The 19,965-nt window shown below is 35.3% G+C and overlaps 1 protein-coding gene across 1 annotated transcript in view; it reads right to left on the bottom strand.

The window, feature by feature from the left end:
• Nucleotides 1–19,965, bottom strand: part of DNAH12 (dynein axonemal heavy chain 12) — a 214,828-nt gene that overhangs the window by 161,525 nt on the left and 33,338 nt on the right. The window contains exons 14-22 of the mRNA XM_025984090.2: nt 16,649–16,774; nt 15,369–15,503; nt 14,844–15,037; nt 14,090–14,333; nt 6,455–6,640; nt 5,637–5,837; nt 3,310–3,504; nt 1,326–1,447; nt 949–1,231 (exon numbers count right to left, since the gene is read on the bottom strand). Coding sequence (XP_025839875.2) covers nt 949–1,231; nt 1,326–1,447; nt 3,310–3,504; nt 5,637–5,837; nt 6,455–6,640; nt 14,090–14,333; nt 14,844–15,037; nt 15,369–15,503; nt 16,649–16,774 — 1,686 coding nt within the window. The remainder of the gene's footprint in view (nt 1–948; nt 1,232–1,325; nt 1,448–3,309; nt 3,505–5,636; nt 5,838–6,454; nt 6,641–14,089; nt 14,334–14,843; nt 15,038–15,368; nt 15,504–16,648; nt 16,775–19,965) is intronic.

The raw sequence follows: 19,965 nt of genomic DNA, 5'->3' as shown, positions 1-19,965 counted from the left end.
AATGCCTTTTAAAATGTATTTTTAGGGATCCCTGGGTGGCGCAGCGGTTTGGCGCCTGCCTTTGGCCCAGGGCGTGATCCTGGAGACCCGGGATCGAATCCCACGTCAGGCTCCCGGTGCATGGAGCCTGCTTCTCCCTCTGCCTGTGTCTCTGCCTCTCTCTCTCTCTCTCTCTCTCTGTATGACTATCATAAATAAATAATAAAATAAAAAAATAAAATAAAATAAAATGTATTTTTAAAAAACTACATAACTGTTCATTTGTGGTCCTAAAGATAGAAATATACTGAATTGGGATCCCTGGGTGGCGCAGCGGTTTGGCGCCTGCCTTTGGCCCAGGGCGCGATCCTGGAGACCCGGGATGGAATCCCATATCAGGCTCCCGGTGCGTGGAGCCTGCTTCTCCCTCCGCCTTTGTCTCTGCCTCTCTCTCTCTCTGTGACTATCATAAATAAATAAATAAATAAATAAATAAATAAATAAATAAATAAACTGAATTTATTATTCAAGATTAGGTTAGCTGGATTTGCATAAGTAAGGTGCATGTAGTACTTCAGTGTGACATTTCTTCCAAATAGTATATACCCTTTTAATGTATGTTCATCTCATTCTGAGTTTCTAAGTAATTGTTTAGGTATCAACAGCAGTAGATAACGCATTTAACACCCCTAAGATTCTTTCTGATCTCAAGGGCTGTACACAAGATACTTTCTAAATTATGTATATTATTCTTTCTCATAACACCTTTTGTCTTTTGTAGCACTTAGTCACATATATTATTATCAATTCTTACTAGTATTATTATCTTAATGTTAGAAACAAAGAGTTTAAAAAATGGTTTAAAATAGTAAGAACTGTAAATGTTAATTTACCAGCACACATTCAAAACCTCCCAAAAAGAATGATTTACAGAATATAGAGTATACATTAAATCTTAGGAAAACACACCAGCCTGGCTGCCGCAATCACATCATGAATACTCCGAAGCATTAAGTCTTCCACTTGAATGAGCCACTTTTCCACAGCACCCCGCGCTGCAGATGTAGAAATAAGTGCAATCAGCTCTACTCGCTCCCCTTCAGAGCTATACATGGCCTTAATGTCCAAATTAGGAAGGAATTCCAATTTAGCAATGCCCTCGAAGCATTTTTTTAAATGAGGCTGAACTCTAAGTGGATCTTTGGTCTCTGACAAAATCTCTAACATTTCATCATTAGATAAGAAGAAAAAGCTGAGAAAAACATGAAAATACAAATGCCTTAGTTGTAATTCATTATGTATCAGAAAATGCTTTTAATTATAGTACAATTAATTATCCATCATACCGAGGGAAGAAAAGTCTTTTTTTTTCAAGATATGCATTAAGCCCTTTCATAATTTTGTCCAAAAGTTCATTGCAGTTCTGCAATTTTTCCAATAAACCTGTTAAGGAAGTAGCAGCAAGAACCTAAAAGATACACATTCACTCAGGTCAGCACTTATATACCAGATATAATTTTAAGTCCTAAACATTAGTCTATAGTAAACGTCAAAATGTTGAAATATCAAAAGGCTTAGGAAAATTGTTGTAAATCTTTTTGTAATGTAAAACTATTATAATTCAATAAACCAGAAATAGTCTTATCCAAGAATGCAAGTTACAAATGAGAAGTTATAACTGTCATGTACATATTCATTTTTCCTATATTTTTTGAATGACGTGAGAAATGTCTGTTAGGTTGGCATGTGGTTTAATTTTTACATTTACAACTGTCAGCTATAAACACTCTATAGTATGAACTGGTGAACTACATCCCATGGGCTAAATCCAATCTGCTGCTAGTGTCTTTCTTATTTTCCAGCTTTATAAGGTATAATTGACAAAAATTGTATATATTTAAGGTATACAACTTGAGGCTTTGATATACAAATACACTATGCTGCCAGTTTTTGTATAACCTGGAAATTAAGAACTATCTTTATACTTTCAAAAGGTTGAAAAAATTAAAAGAAAAATCATATTTCATGGCACATGAAAATGTCACTGCCCAGAAAGTTTTATTGTAGCATAGACACATCTGTTCAGTTAAATACTGTCCCTGTCTGCTTTCTGCCTACTGCAATAGCAGAGTTGAGTAGTTGCAAAAAGATGCTATGTCTCACAAAGTCTAAAATATTTACCACCTGTTCCTTTGCAAAAAAAAAAAAAAAAAATGCTGACTTCTGATCTATAGGATATCATGTTTCACAAAGGTTCTATGTGGAAGGTAAAATCCTTGGAACTCATATTTCAGCATAGTATTGACTCCCAAAAGCCCAGCACGGCTAACTTTTATCCAGCATTAGAAGAAATTGTTAAGTTGAATACCAGATACAAAAGTGGATGTATATCCATGAACTATGTGTACTAAGTGTATGAAAAATACATAGTTTGGGGCAGCCCTGGTGGCTCAATGGTTTAGCGCCACCTTCAGCCCAGGATGTGATCCTGGACACCTGGGATAGAGTCCCACGTCGGGGCTCCCTACATGGAGCCTGCTTCTCCCTCTGCCTGTGTCTCTGCCCTTCTCTCTCTGTGTGTGTCTCTCATGAAGAAATAAATAAATAAAATCTTGGGAAAAAATACATAGTCTGTCTTTTAATATGAGAATCACACTCAACGAGGTGCTATAATACTAGGAGAGACCCATAGTGAGGCCAACTGAGAGAATGGCAGATTCTTTATTCCCATCGATCCCAAGTATATGGAGTCATTGAGTAGTACGTCAGATGAATCACCTATACTTCCTCTCTCTCTTTCTCTCTCTCCCCACTGCCCCTTCCACCTCCATCTTATTTTATTTTACAGTTTATTTTACAAGAGAAGAGTAGCAATGAGTGTATGTCACAGTCAAGTGAGTTAAATGTGAATTTGAGGCAGCTGCATTATGAGTTATAAGCAGTATATCATATGAATCGAAAAGTAAAATTATTTTAATGCTTTCTGCTTTCTTTGTTTAAGATTTTAATTATTTATTCACGAGAGACACAGAGAGAGAGAGTGAGGCAGAGACACAGGCAGAAGGAGAAGGAGGCTCCACGCAGAAAGCCTGAGGTGGGACTCGATCCGTGGACTCGGGAATCCTGCCCGGAGCCAAAGGCAGATGCTCAACTGCTAAGCCACCCAGGTGTACCTCTTTCTGCTTTATTATATTTTTCTGAACTTTCCAGTTTGTATACAATGAGCAGGTTTTGTTTTTGTAATCAGAAAAAAAAAAGAACTATATGCTTTCTTTAACGGCCAAAGCTAACAGTTCCCTTTATTTGTAAGAAAGAAAACAAACATTTCACCTTTGGGTCTTTCACACAGAACTTCATGATATCTCTCCAATGTCTGTCTACTGTCTGAAACTGACGCCCTTCTTCTGGCATCTGTTGCATGATATCCTCAGAACAAAATATGGGCTCCAAGTATAGCCATTGAGCTTGTACTTTTAACCATTCATCAATCGTTTCTTGTATTCGAATCAAACGGTCCTCCCAGGCCTTAATGAAAAGCACACTGTACTAAATTCCAGTTATTAAAGAAAAACTATAAATTACAGTGAGGAATATTTATTTAAAATTTACTTATTTTTAAACCAATGCAAAACAGTTCAAGGTCACTTATGGGTATCACATGAACTTAGAAAAACTCTAGGAAGTCCCACATTTTCCTAAGTCATTGGAACTCACCATTGGAAATGACTGTAGTTATTTAGATCAATTTCCTAATCACTAGGGAACCATTCCAAGTCTAAAAAGCATCCAGAAATAAAATAAAATAAAATAAAATAAAATAAAATAAAATAAAATAAAATAAAATAAAAAGCATCCAGAAATATCCTGCTATACAACAGTGGTTATCAACCTAGGGGCTGTTTTGCCCTTCACCCCAACAGATATTTGACAATGTCTGGAGACATTTTCATTTGTCACAACTGAGGGGTGAGGGTGCTATTAATATCACATGAGTAGAGGCCAGGATGCTGCTAAACTTCTTAACATGTACGAGACCGTCCTCATGACAAAGAATTATTGAGCCCAAAATGTCATTAGTACCGAGTTGAGAAATCCTGCTCTACATCAACACAACTTAAAGGTGGAGGGGGGACAAGCAAACAAGTCTCCTTATTCTCACAGGTCTCCTAGAATTGGAAAGATATTTCACTAGCTGATCATTATACAATCTCTTTGGTTCTTAAATATGTGGCCTAAATTCCTATGAATCAAGAAACTAGGCCTCTTATTTTTATTGTTTTAAAATCTCTTAGAGCTTTTAAATTTGTCTTGTAAATTCTCCCTTGTTAGATAAAAAATTTCTACAAAAGACATAGTACCAGAAGAAGTAGACCAGCCTGATTCATGGGAAAATACGTAGCATTATGTTCTTTTTGAAGAATACCTGTCTTCTCCAAATATTGAGAGTCAAGGTCTTCTATGAAGCACTATTTATGTTCAACATCTTAAAAAAAAGATTTTATTTATTTATTCATGAGAGACACGGAGAGGCAGAGACACAGGCAGAGGGAGAAGCAAGCTCCATGCAGGGAGCCTGATGTGGGACTCAGTCCCGGGACACCAGGATCACACCCTGAGCCACAGGCAAATGCTTAACCATTGAGCCACCCAGGCGTCCCTTATGTTCAAATTAGAACGAGACTACCTTGGTTTGAATTCAGTTCTATCAGTTATTAGCTGGGCAAATGTGGGTAAACTACCTATCTTCCTATGCCTTGGTTTCCTTATCTCTGAGTACAGATAACATTGCCGTCCTTGAACATCTGTTATGGGGTTTAGATGGTTTAATAAATGTAAAGCCCCTAGAGCAGTATCTGGCACATAACTAGAAATCTGTAAATATCAAGGGAAACATCCCATTTGTTGTCTGTCTTTTCTCCCAGGGTAGAACTTTGATACTGCCCATAAAGCTATTAGTTACTATAATTTGTTTGTTTTCTGTATTTCCCATACCAACTATAAGAATATGAAATAATCTTATAGTCTCAAATGTCATTTCTTTTGATTTCCAGTGGACCATAATTCATTGATTATTCTAAAATACCCTCAGGATGGTTGTTTACAAATATAGCTAAAGTATGATATATAGAACTTCATTTCAAGTTATAAGAATATATAGCATGAAACAGGGTCTAGGCTGTCTAAAGTTAGAATCAATAATACCACTGTTTTCCTTCCAAGTCGATCACTGTCATTGGAGAAGTTTTTGGGTTTTTTAAAAGATTTTTAAATTTTTTTATTTTATTATTTGAGAGAGAGAGCACAAGTAGGGGGAGAGGGAAGGGGAGGGGCAGGGGGAGAAGCCATGCTCTGCTCAGCAGGGAGCCTAACACAAGGATCCATCCAAGGACCCAGGATCATGACCTGAGCTAAATTCAGATGCTTAACCAACTCTGAAGGCACTCTGAAGTTTTTTTAATAAAACCAATTTTGTTCTTTTCAAAATTATTAGAGTTACTGTCTCAGATCTGTTCTATATGGCTCCACATTAATTTTTATATATCTGTTCCTATATATCACCAAAGCTATACAACAAACTGACTTATTTCCCACAAGAATATACATGTAATAAAATTACAATTTTTGTAAATGACCAGAATCTATCATATTTAGCATACCTTGATCTCTTTTTCAAATGGTTTGATGAAAGGTGAGCCTCTCATTGTCTGAGTTTTTATAATTTGATCATCAAGGAGAGCCTGAATCTCATCTACTGAAGAAAGAATAGAGACTCCAGTATCACGATATGGACTTACATGAAAAGCAATATCATCCCAGGTTCCTATCATTGTATGCATGGCTTTCTCTAATGAAAATTCCTAAAAGGAAGAAAAGGAGAAAGAATAAGATGGTGAAGAAAGGTCTTATTTACTGTATCAACTCACCCTGGTGAATCCAGTAAGCATTGGATGCATTACACAGTCATTTTCTTAGCATAATCTGTGGTGATCTGAAACTGAATCTGAAACTCTCTTTAAGTTAAAAAGGTTTCTCCAACAATTTAAAAATTCCTAAGAAAGATAATGTATTTTTAAAATTTTCACTTGCTAGGAAAATTACTGCTATCAGTATTAAAATAGACACTAGAATAAAATACCCACCGAACTTTCTCTGAAGTAGCCTTTCTAGGCTACAGCTTGAAGATACTTTCTGTATATTTCAAGAACCCTAGAGAGCCATACTTATTCTACTACAATACACACACATCATATGCTACACACACATGGAGAAGTCAAAGGAGCCATTTCGAATCTGGATTCAGGACAAAGTAGTAGTATAAAAGTACACACTTGTGGGGGGAAAAATTAGTGGTCTCCTATCACATTCCCCCATCTCCTCCCCCATCTACCCAGTACTGTACACTCAACCCCAACAATAACTATGATTATTTGATTAACAAACTCATCAAAGTATTCCAGTTGATCTTCATATTTACCTTACTTGCACCTGCACTTATCACTTCAAATTTTTCCAAGTATGGTGTCAGGTTTAATTTTAAAATTTTTCTCAGTGTAGTTCCAGAGTCTGGAGTCAAGTCATAGCCTACAATTTCTGATATCTGTTTCCAATGACGAGTTCTCATTCCTGGATTGCACAGGATGGAGACAGTAGGAATATAATCCTAATGATGAAAATACAAATAATAATGAGTCACTCTTTTGACTGGCGTACCCACATAGATTTTTATAGATGAAGCCTCAATAGTATAAGGATTACATTTCTTGAAATTATTAATATATTTGATAAGTCCAGTCAAAATCCCAATTAGATTTGGAGAAAAGAAACTAACAAAATGATTCTAAAGTTCCAGGGTGCCTGGGTGGCTCAGTTGGTTAAGCATCTCCTTTTGGCTCAGGTCATGATCCCAGAGTCCTGGGATCAAGCCCCACATCGGGCTCCTTGCTCAGCAGGGAGCCTCCCTTTCCCTCTGCCTTCCACTCCCCCTGCTTGTGCTCTCTCTCTCTGTCAAATAAATAAATAAATAAAAACTTTTTAAAAAAATGATTCTAAAGTTCATCTGCAAAAATAAAAAATAAAAAAAATAAAGTTCATCTGCGCAAATGAACAGTTAGAAATAGCCCAGAAAATTATAAAAGCAAAAAGGAAGAGGAGTAAATGTTCTATACAATATTGAACTATTTGGTAAGACTATGCTAATTAAAACTGTGGTATCTGTGGTATTAATATACAAACACTAAGTTGTTATATATATTATTTGTAGAAAAATATAACATAATATATAGTTATAAATATACACAATATACGCATAACATAAAAAGGGGAAAAGCCTATACCAAAATGCCAAAATGTAACTTTTGTTTGGAAGTGAAGTGAAAATTAAATATCAAGTGAAAATACTTAATTCATGATTCTTGATACTGACATTAGAACATTTTCTTTAAAATCAGGAACAAGACATCAAAAAAAAAATCAGGAACAAGATAAGCATACCTATTATTACTACTTCTAATCAACACTGTATTGAGTGTACTAGCCAGTAAAGTAACATAAATAAATAAAAGATATGAGGAATAGAAATTAAAAAAAAACAAAACTACCCAAAGGAAAAAAAACCATGAATTCCAAAAGATGTATGCACCCCTATGTTTACTGCAGCATTATTTACAATAGCCAAGACACGGAAGCAGTCCAAGTGTCCCTCAATAGATAAATGGATAAAGAGGATGTGGATACAATGGAATATTACTCAAGCATAAAAAGGAGTGAGAATGGGGTGTCTGAGTGGTTCAGTTAATTAAGTCTCCAACTCCTGACTTTGGCTCAGGTCATGATCTCAGGATTTTGAGACAGAGCCCTGCAGCAGGTTTTGTGAGGACATGGAGTCTGCTTAGGATTCTTTCTCTCTCTCCCCTTCCCTCTGCTCCCCCCAACCTACTTGCATGCCTGTGAACTCTCTCTCTCTCTAAAAAAGAATGAGATCATACCATTTGCAACATGGATGGACCTAAAGGGTACAGTTGGGAAAAAATGACATTGTTCACAGATTATTGTCTGTGTACAATGACTGGATATTAAATTAATATAAAGAAAGTTAAAAGAATTATTGTATATAAGCCACAAATAGAAAGCACAATTAACAAAAGGATCGATTTACAATAGCAACAAAAAAATAAAGTACTTAGAAATAATTTTTTTTTTTTTTTTTTTTTTTTTTTTTAGCAATCTCAACAACCAACATAGGGCTCAAACCCATGACCCTGAGATCAAGAGTTGCATGCTCTTCCCACTGAGCCATCCAGGTGTCCCTACTTAGGGATACATTAAGTGAAAGCTGTGCAGAGTTATTTTGGAGAAACTATATAACTTTATTAAAAGATGTTAAAGAAAATCTAAATATCATGCACTGATAGACTCATTATCATATAAGTGACAAAGGCTTATTACCCAGAATGTATGATAAAAATTCCATAAATTACCAATAAAAACAACAGAAACAACCACTGAAACAAAAAATAATGACAAAAGGGCATAATAGGCATTTCACAGAAGATGAACTATAAAATGTAAGTACTTTGAGGGCAGGGATTTTTGTTCATGAGACTATAAGTACAAAAATCAATAAATTAGGTAAGTAAGCAGTGATATATAGCAGTGAAAATGGCGGACTACAGTCATTTCCAAGACATGGATGAGTTTTAGAAACATAATGTTGAGTGAAAAAAAAAATCAAGTCACATAAGACTACATATAGATGATATATTTTTTTATAAATTGTTACATACAAATGTGAAGAAAAATTTATGACACAGTTATCTTCAAGAAGGATTAAGGGGGGCAGCCCGGGTGGCTAAGCGGTTTAGCACCGCTGTCAGCCCAGGGCCTGATCCTGGAGACCTGGGATCGAGTCCCACATTGGGCTCCCTGCATGGAGCCTGCTTTTTCCTCTGCCTCTCACTCTTTCTCTCTGTATCTCTTATGAATAAATAAATAAAATCTTAAAAAAAAAAAAGAAGGATTAAGGGGCTTAAAAGAGGGAAGGATTACATGGAGTGAAGCAAGAGTATTGATTATTTTTAAAAATCTTTTAATTTTAAAGAATAGGGAAGGGTTCGTGGGTGTTTATTTATAGCTTACATATATGTTACATATATTCTTCAAGTATTAGATAACAAAAATGTATTAGCAAAGAGAGATAAAGAACATTTACCTTTTCCCAATCCAATTCAAAGACCAACAAAATCATACTTATTACACTCTGGTCACCTCCTTAGTAAAGATTTATCTATTTTCCAAATGACAAAATCAATTGCTCCATGCCCTTTTCTTTCAGAGGACACTGCTATCCTCTACCTATGAATTTTTTCATTCTGCTTTATTTACAACCAGTTGTTTACAACCATTTCTCTTGCTATATTGTGTTCTCTCTGAGGGGCAAAAGGCAATTTGTGTGATCTGGACAACAAAAATGCTGTAATTTAGTTAGAAGACTCTAATGTCGGGATCCCTGGGTGGCGCAGTGGTTTGGCGCCTGCCTTTGGCCCAGGGCGCGATCCTGGAGACGCGGGATCGAATCCCACATCAGGCTCCCGGTGCATGGAGCCGGCTTCTCCCTCCGCCTGTGTCTCTGCCTCTCTCTCTCTCTCTGTGACTATCATAAATAAATAAAAATTAAAAAAAAAAAAAGAAGACTCTAATGTCAATATCCAAGTCACTAGTTATGTGGAAAAAAAATCTTTTTTAAGACATTTAGATTGGAAATAAAAACATAAAACTCTCTATTTACTGATTATGTAATCTTATATAGAGAAAATTCTAAGGAACTCATTTATTTTTTTTAAAGTAATCTCTATATCCAATGTGGGGCTTGAACTTATAACCCTGACATCAAGAGTTGCATACTCCACTGACTGGGTCAGCCAGGTGCTCCACTAAGGAATTCATTTAAAAACTGTTAAAACTAATAAATGAGTTCAGTAAGGTTGCAGGATATAAGATCACTATACAAAAATTAATTGTATTTCTACAAACTAACAATAAACAACTCAAAACCAAAATTAAGGGGAAAAATCTCATGTATGATAGCATAAAGAAATATAAAATACGTAGGAGTAAGTTTAATAAAATAATTGCAAAACTTGTAGACTAAAAATTACAAATAATTGCCAAAAGAAATTAAAGAAGACGAAATAAATGTAAAAATATCTCATGCTCATACACTGGAAGAATTAATATTAAGATGACAATATTTCCCAAATCAATTTAAAGATTCAATGCAATCCCAGCTTCCTTTTTTTCGAGGTTCAAAATGTATTTTAATAAGTTGATGCTGCATTATTGCTTCACTTCTCAGAAAAGTTCTAAAGAGTATTAGGGACAAATAAAATATGGTACAAGTAAAAACTGCACAGCATAACTATCTAAGATTAGGCACAGCTAAGGGCTACTGGCCTACATTTAGCATACAAAAACACTGTTCCCAAGTTTGTATTAGGGCTATCAAGAAAAGCTGTGAACAGCAATATCATAGCCATGAAGGAGCCATTCCTGGGTTGTCCTTATCCAAGGAAAGGTGGAGGAGACTAAATGGAAATCTCTAAGAGATTTCATTATGTCTTCCTTAGTAATTATTCATGGATTAGGCAATCTTTTTTTAGATATGACATCAAAAGCATAAGCAACAAAAGAAAAAATAGATAAATGAGACATCATCAGAATTTAAAACTTTTGTGCTTCAAAACATACCATCAAAAAAATTAAAAGACAATCCACAGAAGAAATGGGAGAAAAAAATCTTCATATATAGATACATATTTTTTTGAGAGAGAGCACACACACTCACAAGTGGTGGGGGACAGGTAGAGGGAGAGAGAGAGAATCTTCACACCCAGCATGGAGCCTGACAGAGGGCTCAATCTCAGGACCCTGAGCCCATAACCTAAGCCAAAATCAAGAGTCTGGTGCTTAACCAACTAAGCCACCCAAGTGCCACATATTTAATAAAGGACTTGTGTATACAATATAAAAAATTATAATTTAATATTAAGAGACAATCCAATTTAAAAATGAGCAAAGGATTTATTTTTTTAAGATTTTATTTATTTATTCATGAAAGAGACACAGAAAGAGAGAGGCAGAGACAAAGGCAGAGGGAGAAGTAGGCTCCATGCAGGGAGCTGGATGTAGGACTCGATCCCGGGTCTCCAGGATCAGGCCCTGGACGGAAGGCAATGCTAAACTGCTGAGCCACCCGGGCTGCCCCTGAGCAAAGGATTTAAACAGATATTTCTCCAAAGAAAATATATAAATGGCCAATAAGCACACGAAAAGATGCTCAATACTATTAGTCATTAGGTAAATATAAATCAAAACCACACTGAGATACCACTTCATACTCATTGGGATGGCTATACTAAAAAAGACAGACAATAACAAGTGCTATTGTCAACAAGTGTTGACAAGAATGTGAACAAATTGGAACCCCTGTGCATTGCTGGTAGGAATGTAAAACAGCGCAGCTACTTTGGAAAAAAGTCTGGCAGTTCCTCAAAAAGTTAAACGTAGAATCACCATGTATCCCTGCAATTCCACTCCTAAGTACATACCCCAGAGAAGGAAACATATGTCCACACAAAAACTTGTGCCTAAATATTCATAGCAGCATTACTCATAAGAGCTAACAAGTAAAAACAATGTAATGTCCATCAAGAGATTAATGGATAAACAAAATGTGACATATCCATACAATTGAGTATCATCCATCAATAAAGAAGAATGAAGTATTATATATATTGCAACATTGAAAACATATGCTAAGTGAAAGAAGCCAGTTGCAAGGGCCACATACAATATGATTCCACTTATATGAAATGTTTAGAATGGATAAATCCATAGAGACAGAAAGTAGATTAGTACTGCCATGATCTAGGAGGAGGAGGAAATGGGGAGTGACCATTAATATTAATAGTTAAGGGCTTACTTTCTGGAGTGATGATGTTCTAAAATTAGATAGTGGTGATAGTTGCAAAACTCTGTGAATATTCTAAGTCACTGAACTGCATGCTTTAAATAAATAAAATCTTTTCTTTTTAAAAGGAATAGGGAAGATAAAACTTCCCCATTTTGTTTTATAAGATCAGTATAATCCTGATACCAAAACCTGACAAAGATATTACAAGAAAATTAATTAAGATCAATATCCCTCCCTCCTCAAGAATCCTCAATAAAGTGTTGTCAAATAATAAACTATGAAAGTACTAGAAGAAAACATTAGCTTGGAATGAGGAAAGCATTTCTAGCTACAATTTAAAATTCAGTAGACAAAGGAAAAGAATGGGGGTGCCTGGCTGGCTCAGTTGATGGGGCATATGACTCTCAATCCCAGGATGGTGAGTTCAAACCCCATGTTGGGCATAAAGATTACCTAATTTATTTTTTAAAAAAGGAAAAGAATGATAACTACATAAAATTTTAAAACTTCCTTTTCCATTTACTTTGGAATAATAAATCTAAATTCAAATAAAAACATAAATAGGCTTCTGCAAGGAGACACCTGGGTGGCTTAGTTGGTTAAGCACCCAATTCTTGGTTTCAGCTTAGGTCATGATTTCAGGGTCATGATCTCAAGATTGTGATATTCAGGCCTTAGTAGGGCTCTGCACTTAGCAGGGAGCCTACTTGAGATTCTTTCTCTCTCCTTCTCCCCACTTTGTCCCTCCCCTCTGCCCCTCTCCTTGCTCACACTTTCTCTCTCTCAAATAAATAAATATATAAATACATAAATAAATAAAATCTTTTAAAAAAAAAGACTTCTACAAGGCAAGAGCCATGATAAAGTCAAAAAACAAATAACAAATATTTGCAAAACACATCATAGGCAAAACCTAATATCTCTTATACATACATGTTATATATATCTATAATATAATGCCCTAGGAAATTAATGTCCTAGAGATATTAATATAATTAATATTAATAGACATATAAATAATATTTATATATTATGTCCTAGAAATCAGTAAGAAAAAGACCAATAATTCAATAGACAAATAGACAATGTTAAGACCAAACAGTTCACAAAGAAATACAAAACATTTTTAAATATATAAAAATATGCTTAACACTTTATGTAATAAGAGAAACGAAAATTCTCTTAGCAGATTAGTAAAAACCCAAGTTTGAGGATATTCTCTTGTTGAAGGTGGTGAAACCTTAAATAGATTTAGCTCCTATGCAAGGTAATTTGACTATAGATTTTAATCTAGCATACTCTTCTGGAATTTACCTTGAAGTTGCACTTTTACACGCACACCTACACCAATATATAACATTATATAGATGCAAAAAAAAAAAGAGAAAAAGTTGATAATATGAGGAGAAAAGTCTCCAAGATAAAGTAATCAAAACAAAGGAAGAAAATAATACATGTAGTACACTATATTTTATGTAGAAAGATGGAAGAATAAGAATTCATATTCACATTGTTATACGTGCAACAAAACTCTGGGAGTATATACATGAAAGTCATAACATTGATAACCTGAGTTATACAGGTAAGAAACAATGCTCAAGATCTCATCTGAGTTTGCGCTATGCGCATGCAGACAGTGGAAACTTGTCACTACACCTGGAATCACTGCCACTGCTGCCTAGGGAAGCTGGAGGCCTTATTAACTGTCATAACACCAGTTTTTATCCTCTCATAAAAATGACTGAAGCCTGGGAGGCTAAATATCTTGCCCAAGATATGCCACTACCAAGCACAGAATTGTGATACAAACCTAAGCGTGTGATTTTAAAGCTTTTGCAACTGATACCCTGTGTTGCTGCCCTTGGATAGGCTGACTGGTCTGCACTAGTAATTTTTCATCCTCTTTATATCATTGTATCTGGTCATTCTAGTCTTTGCTATTTGTCATCCATTGTTTGACAAAGGGATTGATTTAAATGATTTCATCAGAAAAAAATGAAGCATGGATTTAGTAATAGATCTAGTTTTCCAGACTCAGCTTTAGTTTTGCTTCCAAATCGTTCTTTTTCTCTTCATTAGCACTGGATGATGTGTAATAGCTCCTACCAGAGCTTCATAAAATGTCATTAAATGTGTTCATACCTTAAAAACTTTTATCTGCTCCATTACTGTAGAGCACATAGTAATAGTGGGATTCTCTTTTGGTTCTTCTTCAATTCTTTCTTCTCCCAGAGATCGCCTTTTTGCTGCCTTTCTTTTTTCTTGTAATTCCTTCTTTTGCTTCATTTGGAAAAATTTCAGTGTCTTAAAAATTTCTCGGGAAAATTCATCCACATCGGCTTCCATACTTTCCCCATTGAGGTCCAAAAACCCTCCATCCATCCACCTGAATTGAAAGACAAAATATTAAACTCAGAAACTTCTGGAGTGCAGAGGGGAACTTAGAAATTCTTTAGGCTAGATTTATTTTAAAAGAGAAGCAATTGCAGGTAAGAGCACTTTAATAGTTTTTCTTAATCACAACAGGTAGAGCTACCATCAGCTGATGGTAGAGAGATAAGTAAGATTAACATCATCACAGCCATGCTGCATATGCTAACAAATGTCTCAAACTGTAAATGAATGACTGAACAGCCAAATGAAATGCAGATTTAACTCCAAAAACATTAGTCAAATTCATTAATTGCATATCACTTTAGTATCAGACTTCAGTAAGGTTAGGTGCTATCTTAGCAACAGTTGACATTTCTTCTGCATGACACTTGATTCTCTCTCTTTCAAGTGGATGAAGAAGTCCTACTTTTAAACACTTAGCCAACAACATCAAAAATCACTATACATTTTACATGTCTTTTTACATCATTTGTTCAATTTGTATTATATTACCAGAAATTACCGTTTTTCTGTTCGTTGCCACTTCAGAACAAGATTAAAAAACTTCTGATAGGGTTCAATGTTCACTTTTAATTTATCCAGTTCAGGATATTTTGTCAATTCCCATTTGAAAAGTTCCTCTTCTTTATTAATAAACTGAACTGCTTCTTCGGATTCCTGAATACGTTTTTGTAGTTGCCTTACATCTGCCACATACTGAAAGCAAATAACGTTTTGTCTCAAGAAATATCCAAGTAATGTTATAAAAATATGATAATATGAGACTGCATAAGCTATGTCCTTGCATTTACATTGCAATTTTAAGTATCAACTTCCCAGTATTACTATGATATAGAGCAAAAGGTATGGTTCTATTTTACAGAGAGAAAACTAAGTCAGAAGGAAGATCACATAAATAGTATCAGTTCCAGGACTAAAAGTCAGACCCCTCTTTGCCATAGGAAACATTTGTTTTTCCACATATTTAAACGTTTGCAAACATGTCCTGTACTAATCTACAGGCCTGTTATAGCTGCTTTTATCACACCTGTTGCATGTGGTCCAATTCTGCAAATTCTGTAAACTCTTCCATGCGCCGTGATTCCTTTTCTATTTCCAAAATCAGTTTCTCTCTCTTGGCCATTAGCTCATTTTCTTTTTTATGTTTAGCATTCTCAATGAGCTTTTTAAGAGACAATTTGATCAAGTTAATTATTTTGTTACAAAGGAAACTTATCAAATCAGAAATCTGAATGCTTTGTATAGTAATAAAAAAACACCACAGAAGTAAAAATGAGTAGAAAAATGAAACACCAACTAATATAAAAATGTAAATAATAATAAACCACTAGCTCTCTGAAGTGACTGCAACAATTCTTATATATTAATTAGATACTTTATTTAACAAATGCTGGGAATAACGGTAGAAGCTCCCATTTTTGAGCACATATCATGTGTCAAAAACTACCCAATACCTTACCTACATTAGCACAGTTATTATTACTATCATTATTCTCAGTTCAGAGATGAAAACATTTAGGCTTATAGAAATCAAGAGATATGTCCAATGTCACAAAGTCATAAAAGCCAAAATCTGCATCAGAACTTTGGTTTATGGGCAGCCCGGATGGCTCAGTGGTTTAGCGCCTTCAGCCCAGGGCCTGATCCTGGAGACCAGGGATTGAGACCTGCATGGGGCTCCCCGCATGGAGCCTGCTTCTCCCTCTGCCTGTGTCTCTGCCTCTCTCGCTCAATCTGTGTCTCTCATGAATGAATGAATGAATGAATGAATGAATGAATAAATCCTTTTTTTAAAAAAAAGAACTTAGGTTTATCTAAATTAAGTCCATGCTTTTCATTACTATACCATCTCACTTCCCACTTTAGAAGAGGTTGGTTTATACTAGAACTTTTCCAAAATCTAAAGTATATTCAGTCTGATATAAAATTCTGAATCTGCTACTTCTTTTCTCTTTGATACTGGGCCAGTTATTTAACTTCTCAGAGATTCACTTTTCTTATCTATGAAATGGGGGAAATAGGAGCACTTGGGATTTTTGCAAGTATTAAAAAAATTACTAAATGCAAAATACTTAAGGCAGTGCTTACTGTTATTATCAATCTATAATAGCTCTGACCTCTTTAATGTCAGTCCCACTTCTTACCAGATCCTGTATTAAGCCTAACAGCCTGTCCTAAGCTTGCAGAGCTATAAATGTTGCTAGCTCCAAACTCATATTGACACATAAAGTTAGCTTTTAAAGGTATATCAAATAAATGTGCTTAAAATATCAGAATATAAAAATATAAACTGAGAAAGATATTTACCTCATCATTTTCATCAAAGATGGGATTAATTTTCCAAGGCCACATAAGGACAGCTGAATTTAAAGCTAAGTCTTCTTGAGAAAATAGGAAAACATCTAAAAAGTAACTCATTCGGCGTTTGGATTCCTACAAAAAAAGCTCCAGATATAATACATCATCTAGAAAAACCAAGGCATTGTGGAATACAGAAGAGCCAATGATTTCTAAAACTCTAAATAAGGTTTTGGAAACATGTCATGTTTATGAGGACAGAACCAAAACATTCACTATTTGTAATTTATATGACGGTATATGTAGACATGCAAAAAACTCTTCAGATAAACTATTAAAATGAAGAGAAATAAAAATACACAACATTTTTACTTTCTTAATGATTTATGTATTTGTTTTAGAGAGCGAAAAAGCACACACATGAGTGGGGAGAGGGGGGGAAAGGGAGAGGGAAGGAAACCCTCTAGCAGACTCCCTGCTGAGCACAGAGCCTGATCATGCAGGACCCTAGATCATGACCTGAGTCAAAATCAAGAGACACCGCATCATTTCCATCAGGGAAATACAAATCAAAACCCACAATGAGATACCACCTCACACCAGTGATAATGGTGAAAATTAACAAGGCTGGAAACAACAAATGTTGGAGAGGATGTGGAGAAAGGGGAACCCTCTTGCACTATGGGTGGGAATGTGAACTGGCACAGCCACTCTGGAAAACAGTGTGGAGATTCCTCAAAGAGTTAAAAATAGAACTTCCCTATAACCCAACAATTGCACTGCTGGGGATTTACCCCAAAGATACAGATGCAGTGAAATGGCAGGACACCTGCACCCCAATGTTTATAGCAGCAATGTCCACAATAGCCAAACTGTGGAAGGAGCCTCAGTGTCCATAGAAAGATGAATGGATAAAGAAGCTGTGGTCTATATATACAATGGAATATTACTCAGCCATCAGAAACGACGAACACTCACCATTTGCTTCAACACAGATAGAACTGGAGGGTTCTGAGTTCTATTATGCTGAGTGAAGTAAGTCAACTGGAGAAGGACAAATGTATGGTTTCATTTATTTGGGGAATATAAAAAATAGTGAAAGGGAATAAAGGGGAAAGGGAGTGGGAAATATCAGTGAGGGTGACAGAACATGAGAGACTCCTAACTCTGGGAAACAAACAAGAGGTAGTGGAAGGGTAGGTGGGGGGGGGGGTTTGGGGTGACTGGGTGACGGGCACTGAGGGGGGAACTTGATGGGATGAGCACTGGGTGTTATACTGTATGTTGACAAATCGAACTCCAATAAAAAATATATTAAAAGAATAATAAATAAAAATAAAAATATTTTTAAAAATCAAGAGACAGCAGTTTAACTGACTGAGCCATCCATACACCCCAAAATATAACATTTTTAAAATTAAGGTTTTTAAAGAAAAAAGAAGTTTCTTTTTTTTTAACTTTTTAAAAAGATTTTATTTATTTATTCATGAGAGACACAGAGAGAGAGACAGAGGCAGAGACACAGGCAGAGGGAGAAGCAGGCTCCATGCAGGGAGCCTGACGTGGGACTCGATCCCAGGTTTCCAGGATCATACCCTGGGCTGAAGGCAATGCCAAACCATTGGGCCATCAGGGCTGCCCAGAAAAAAGAAATTTCAAAAATTAATTAAAAATTCAGTGATAGCTATTTATTTATACATAACAATAAATTTTATGTTATAAAATTTTATTATAGCCCAAGGTATAAAATAAATACCCATAAGTCCATAGTGATAAATAAGTAATTGAGTAAATTATAAGAGGAGGAGAAGACAAATCTCTCATGCAGAAGAATTCCAAAAAAAATTATGTAGCTACTCCACTCTAACAGAGTATAATTTTCCAATTCTGAAGTGTGGGCTGCAGAGAGTGACTTCCTTCCAGAGACAACATATGGAAAGGGGGAGGAAAGAATAGAGAAACCTGATAAACACTATTTCAGACTGGTGATCAAGGTCACATCAATAACGGTAAGTCATGTTGATAATATGTACCCTTGATTTGATGTGATGAAAATGGCATTTACTTTTGTGATCCTCCTTCAGAAAGCCCACTACCTCCCTCAGTCTAATCATGAGAAAAACATCAGATGAATTCCAACACAGGGCTACCCTCTGATATACCTGACCCATACTTCTCAACACTATCAATGTCATTAAAAACAAAACAAAAGAGGGAGAGCCTGGCTGGCTCAGTTAGTAGAGCATGCAACACTGATTGCAAGGTTGGGAATTCAAGCCTCATGTTAGGTGTGAAGCCTACTTAAAATAAAAACAAACAAACAACAACAACAAAAACCCACCAAATCTGAGAAATTCTCAGAGCCAACAGGAGCCTAAGAAGATACAACTAGATACAATGTAGTGTCTAAGATAGGTTCCTGAAACAGAAAAAGGACATTAAGTAAAAACTAAGAAAAACTGAGTAATCTGTGGATTTTAGTTAATAATATATCAATACTAGTTTATTAATTCTAATAAATATACCATACAAATGTAAGATGCAATGAGTAAATTGAGTGTAGGGGGCAGTGAGGACTATGTAATACGAAACTCTCTGTACTTCTATAAATTTAAAACTGTTCTAAAAAATAAAGTCTTAATTATTTTATAAATTTATTATATTTCTGTATTCAAGTAATAAAAAGATTTAAAATTTAAAGATATCATTCAATATAACATTAAAAGATATTAAGTACCTGAAAATATATCTAAAAAAGATGAGTACAACTTTTACAGAGGAAATTATAAAATACTGAGAGATTTAAAGAAGAGACAAATTTTTTTAAAAAAGATATATCATGAATTGGAAGACTCCTGTGTAAATGTGCCAATTCTATTTAATGCATTCCTAATAAAAATCCTAACAGATTTTTGTGGAATGTGAAAAACTCATTCTAAAATTTATACCAGAAAGATGCAAATTCTCAAAAAAATTATTTTTTAAGATTTTATTTATTTATTTATTTATTTATTTATTTATTTATTTATTTATTAATGAGAGACCCAGAGAGAGAGAGAGAGAGAGGCAGAGACACACACAGGCAGAGGGAGAAGGAGGCTCCATGCAAGGAGCCCAACGCGGGACCCCCATCCCAGGACTCCAGGATCATGCCCTGGGCCAAAGGTGGGCACTAAACCGCTGGGCCACTGAGGGATCCCCAAAATTATTATTAATGTGATCTTAACCAAAATACCAAAAGGTATTTTATGAAATGTGATATGCTAATTCTAAATTTGGTATGAAAATTCTAAGGACCAAGAACAAGCAAGAAACTTGGTGAAGAA

This window comes from Vulpes vulpes, chromosome 9 (genome assembly GCF_048418805.1).
Source record: "Vulpes vulpes isolate BD-2025 chromosome 9, VulVul3, whole genome shotgun sequence".
NCBI lineage: Eukaryota > Metazoa > Chordata > Mammalia > Carnivora > Canidae > Vulpes > Vulpes vulpes.
The sequence above is the reverse complement of the archived record's forward strand: the minus strand, read 5'-3'. Positions and strand labels throughout refer to the sequence as shown.